The 6,079-nt window shown below is 31.5% G+C and overlaps 1 protein-coding gene across 2 annotated transcripts in view; it reads left to right on the forward strand.

Annotated features, from left to right (window-relative positions):
- The window catches only part of LOC131073317 (cx9C motif-containing protein 4, mitochondrial), a 42,997-nt gene extending 41,408 nt beyond the window's left edge, over window positions 1-1,589 (forward strand). Inside the window, exon 2 of one of the 2 annotated variants that reach the window (XR_009112860.1) lies at window positions 1,234-1,450. Coding sequence is in view for 1 of the 2 variants with exons in the window: in XM_058009726.1 (XP_057865709.1) it covers window positions 1,234-1,342 (109 nt within the window). In the remaining variant the exon portion in view is untranslated. Of the gene's footprint in view, window positions 1-1,233 lie in introns of both variants that reach the window. The other variant, XM_058009726.1, reaches the window with a different exon arrangement.
- Window positions 1,590-6,079: the final 4,490 nt, after the last annotated feature.

Here is a 6,079-nt window from a genome sequence, read left to right on the forward strand (position 1 = left end):
AAAACATCTCAGAACTTCCGGAAATGTTTCTGGGCTTTGCTTTGAAAATAAATGTTTCTAGATTGTTTTCGAGGCATTTCCAACATGAAAAATTGCTATTTCCAGCTGCTTTGATGTTCGTATATTAATGAATTGCAGTCCCTTTTCAAAATTTTTACACTTTTAAGGAAATAAAATCTCTAAATCCAATCATAAATGAATTTCATCAAAACTATTAGAAAATGAAAAATATGTCTTAAATATTCTTGAAATATTTTTAATATAATTATTAATTTTCTTTTGCAGAATTTTTTATCATATATTGTTAAAATAGTTATAATGTTTCTCGAACAATTAATAGGGCAAATAAATGTTTTTTGTCATTTCCTTGACTTCATTTATGTGAACAATTATCAGGGCAGCTAAAAGGCAGATATTTTGAAAAGCATACAGAATTTGTATAAAAGTTTTAAGTATGAATTGCAGAATTAGTGTAAATTCTAGAAGGCCTCTTGCCATAACTAAGAGATGCACAATTCTAAATTACCATGCTCACAATAATTATATAAACACAATTCAGGATAATCCATTAAACGAAGTTAATAGCAACTGTCGTGGACTTCAGAGGTATTTCTTAGAAGTGCTGCTATGTCAGGGGAGTTTGTTTTTGGAAACTAGTTGTGTAACTATATGCTACACTGATCTACCTACAAAGTCCAAGTGGGAAATGTTGGTAATTAGATTGTCTCTTTTTATTTTTAAAGTTCCCTGTTTCCCCACTTCCTCATCGGTATTACCTATTTCTTGCAGTTATGGGAGGATAATTATTTTCTAAACTTTATTTAGTTCCTCTCTGTTACAGCTATAAACAAAGATTTGTAATATAAGAATGTGAAATTCTTGTTGCAACTCCGTTTCTTTGTGATTTGCAACTCCATGTCTATCTTGTGATTTGTTCAAACTTCAAACAATGTCTATCTTCATGATTTAAGGCATTGACAATGTCTATTCGCATAAGTGGATGGATGTAGCGTATAACTTTGGCAAGTACACTAGGTAACAGAAATGCCGAGTGTTCTCAAATTTTAAATGTATTTTTGAATAAGGACAACCAGAACTTGTGTTGGAAGAATAAAGTTTCTATTTCAATGTTATTATCGTATTTAAACAGTTGTGTGCTACTTCTAATATGGCAAGTTTTAAATTGAGATAAAGTTATCAACTCATAATAGATATTCTGATTGTGTGTTGCAGGTGTCTGAAGGTTATAGAGGCCCTACAGTCATGCTGTGAGAAATGTAGTTACAAATCTACACATTGTGCATCCGTATCTGGGCTCTTAAGGACTAAGCCAAAAAAGTGATATACTTTCCTTGAACGGTCTTATAGCATATTAGTATTAATTTTATAATTTTGTACTCAAATCCATTGTATTGTTAAATATCACAATCTGAACATCATTTAGTGCCAACCGTTTGTGTGACTTTCAGTCACCCTTGCATTATGTTACTTGTTATAAGCTGTTCTAATAGCAGCCATTTCAAATGCTTCCATGATATGGGTTATTTGCTTCTTGTGCAACTAGTAAATGCAGCAATTGATTTTGGTTATCTCCTTGGCCATGGTAGCAAAATTTTTCAAAGAGAACAACAAAACTTTGTCCTTGTGAAACTATAAAAAGATGTATACGAATTACAAATGAAACTTTAGTATACTAGTAAAGTTAAAACTATTAAACATTAAAAACATGGCAATGATTGAATTTAACTTTAACAATGATGGGTGAGTTTCGGGGGCAAATCCCCTAGTAGGGTCGAAGGGGTAGATCTCCCAATGGCGTTGAGGAGCAACACAAATTTAGGACTTCAAGATCACACTTCATGGTGAGACATTTCACAGTTTTATCACTTTTTTTTGCAATGACAAGTTGCTTAGAAGTTGGATGCCCACTTTTTAAATTTTTGAGTGCTTGGGGTTTGGGTGGAGCCCATAGATAATTAGGGTTAGGGTTTGTGGCATGTAGATTGAAAATACTTTATGATTTTTAAAAGATATATTATTTTTAATTTTCTTGATATGTGAGATGCTTGGAAGTCTCTGGAATGGTTGGGAAACTCCTCAAAGCCCTTTGGACATTTCAAGGACGTCATGGAGTCCCCAAGTCAAACCCAAACCATGGGACATCCCAAAGCCATCCCTTCCTTGAGTTGGACATCCCAAAAACACTCTTAGGTCTTGAGCAATAGTGGTGGGATGGTAGAAGGATGTCCAAGTACACATGGTTATGTAAAGCTTTACTTGCCATTTAAAGTTAAGTTGGTTTACATATAGTTGCCTCATTATTTTTGTCTTAAATGGTTTGTTCTTTTCCATAAGTAATGAACATAAGCAATTTGCCATCTAATTGAATTTGTTTGAATGGTCACTTTGCCACTCATGTTTTTGCCCATTTCTTATTAATAGTGGCATGAAGACAAGGGCACTATATAAATGACATTAGCCTTGTTATATTGTTCCTTTGTTGAGTTTTCTTAATAAGCTATTTGTAAAGTTTTCTTTTGTATCTTATTGGAGGAATGAATGCATAGAGTTAGAATTGGATGAGACAATTCAATGAGTGTGGTTTATATTCATTAATGAAGGGAATAAGTTATGTTAGTGTATGTTTTTATTTTCCTAGAATACATTTTTCTTACACTTACATTTTCTTATTTTAATAAAAAAGTGCTAGTAAAAAGTACTAGTGCGAGTTGTTGGTATCTTAAATGAGAATGCATTTTTCTATTTTTGAGTCTTTTGGTGTATTCCTTCCATTGGACATATTTGCCACCACCTTCCTCTCTCTTAGCCTATTTACACTCACTCTCCTAGCTTGTTTTTATACATTCACGTATTCATGCAGTTTCATGCATTTGAAATCTCTCAATGCTATTTTAGTTTTTAAAGTATTTGCATTTCTCATGTTGGATATTGACCATATAATACCATTTTTATTTTAAATCATTAGTATTTGCAGTTATTGTAGTTTCTATTTTTCACACTAAATCTTAAATGTGATGTTATTGTATCATGAAAAAAAAAAATGCTTGTGTAAAAGTGCATTACAACACTATATCTTCTTAAATTGATGATCTATTACTAAAAGGATAGGTTATATTATTCCAACATCCCAACATGAAGACTTCATAAATGATAGCCTAGCACAAAACATATATATTGTAAATCTCATAGTTGAACTTGAAGGTTCCACAATTAGAGTGTAAAATAACAAGTTTAGTAAATTATATATTGATTAACATAGTAACATCGAGAACAAAATAAAAACATCATATTTGTCCATTACGAGCAATCATCAATTATTTCAAGCAACATTTCTTATTATTACTTTCATTTTAAGCATCAATCTATAAAATATCAAATGGGGGGAGAGATAATGCTTCTACTATCACTATTGTCAAAATTTTGGTTACTAACTAATAGATCAATAGCCTATTCTATTTCTTATTCAACTATGAACCCATATTTACTTATTTTATAATACTCCTTTTGGAAATCCATATACTCTGATAAGATTTTCATTTGGTTTCTTGATGTTGTGTGGCCAAAATTGGACTTGATATCAAGCTTGTAGATTACAAAAGGGTCTTCATCTACAATTTTCATTAACTTATTTGTAAGGATTCCTAGAGTCATATGAACCTATTCAATAATATAAAAAAGGGCGAGTCTAGTTGAAGACTTTGTAAGGTGCTTCTTCTTTGTCTTGGCAAACCTCTTCATTTCTTCTCCTTTAAAGAACACATAAAATCTTAGTAGAAAATATAAGCCAAAAAATATTAAAATGAGAACTCAAATACTTAACATATCCAAAAGGAATCTCATATGAAGAAAAAAAATCTACTATCTCGACAATTATATTTCCCATAAACATGGACCAAATCCACTTAACATAAGGACAATAATAGATGAGATGTTCAAATTCTTTCAGGGACATTACATATAGAAAAAATTAAAGTACAAAAACTATCAATATGAAAAAAATAAAATAAAAGTAACCATATATATATGAAGTAACCATTTTAAACATGGCCTTTTAAGACATTTACTCCAACAAAATTAAACGGTTTAGACCAAGTGCTATCATCCAAGCTAATATTCCAACTTTTTTAGATATCGGTCAAGACCTAATTGGAGTTAGTTAGGATTCCACACAACTTGATAGCATCTATCTTGTAAAAGGGATTGCCATTAGACCATTTAAAAATTTCAATAACTTTAGTATTGAATTTAACAACAATAAAGAAGTTAAAGTCATATAAATCTCTCTTAACTACAAAAAAGTTCTTTACGATTTTGGTAGAGAAAATCTTACCTTTGAACTAGACCAATCAACAATGTTCCTAAAATTAAATATAGAACCAACATCTAATATTCCTTTGTTATCCCAAGTTCTAATGGAACATCTGTTTAGGGGAGAGAGGTTTATTTTTCTAGTGGAAATTTCACCAAATAGATATGAAGCTATAAAGTCCATTCTTGCTCCCTTTTTGAGCCTCACAATTTAAAGTCCAGGTGCATCAACAACTGCTAAAGGGGTCGCCAGCCAAACAACAATAGCATGGATCGTAGGAGTCGAGGACCCCACACAAGGAAGGGGGGGGCAAAGCAGAGCCCCAAACATCCACAACATAACCAGGGGTGTTCAAAAAGAGAGAGGCGAGAGAGCTGTTGGAGGGAGGCGGGAGAGCCATTTTTTTTGTTAAATACATTAGAGTTTGAGGATTTGATTGAACATTTAATAAAATAATGTCACCAAGATGTTCCATATTTTGGTCTTTTTAGGTAAACAATTTGAATATTATTTCTAACCAAGATCTTTCAAGGTTCATTGCCAATGAGAGTTTTACCAAGCCACTTTGTAGTTAAGATCACACATTGAATTTTTAAATTTCTTAAGACCTAAACCACCATTGGTCTTACTAGGATAACATTGACTTCAATTCACAACATTTTTTTTGCCTTTACCACATGACAAAAAGAGATCCTTGATCAATTTATGAATATTTTCAATTTGATAACTAATAAAACCCTAAATACGAGCTTATAATATATTATATGGAGAAAGAATCCTTTGGCACACTTGGACCTCCTGACCTTGGACAAGCAATGTTCCTTTTAGAACATTTCTTCTCAATATTGTGATAGCTAACAACTTTGGTAAAATATATTAAGAGCTAACAACTTTTGTAAAATATATTAAGTTGTTAGCTCTTAATAAATAATGCAGGGCATCATATGTGAGGTTGTTCCGGTTTCAATAGACCTAGTTACTTCAGAACTCCCAATAGCTCTGCTAACTATAGATGACAAAAGTGTAGGCGCGAGTGAATGACCATCTCTAATAGATATTTGGAGAATAAAAGGTTCAACTAAAGATCCATTCATATTAATTTGTATATAAGTATCTTTAACAAATAATTTTGTATAATTTCTTGGGAAAGCCAAAAGACTCTAAATTAAGCACAATTAAAGACCACTCCACTTTTATCATATGCCTTTTCAAAGTGTAATAAAAAAATTCCCACATTTTAGACAACTTTTTTGGCCCACTCAAGAGCTTCCTAATTAGTGATGAAGTTTTCGAGAATGTATCTTCCCTTTATAAACCTTGTTTGGGTGCTATTGACAATCTTAAGAAGAATATTAGTGAATCTTAATAACAAAACCTTAGAAAATATTTTATATGAAATATTTAATAAAGGTATGATCCTTCAATTCTTGATGCTAGTTTTATCTTCTTTTGGGAGAAGTTTAACAATGGCTATGTTGACATGTTTATCCAAGGAGCCTTTTTTATTAACCTCTTTGGAAGTGTTTAAACCTATTCTTTATTAGATTTATAAAATTCATTTGGTAGTCCATCAACATTAAGAGATTTTTATTTTAAAACCTAAATAACCAATACAATATCTTCTTTTACTCATATCATTATCAAACATTTGTCTCTCCTTAAGCTCTTCATTTTCTAGCATATTAAAAAATATTCGAGCCTCTATTTCCTTGCTCTAATCCTAGCTCCTTGAGCTTTTTAACTTTGCAA

The sequence above is a fragment of the Cryptomeria japonica genome, chromosome 5, assembly GCF_030272615.1.
Source record: "Cryptomeria japonica chromosome 5, Sugi_1.0, whole genome shotgun sequence".
In the NCBI taxonomy this organism is placed as follows: Eukaryota; Viridiplantae; Streptophyta; class Pinopsida; order Cupressales; family Cupressaceae; genus Cryptomeria; species Cryptomeria japonica.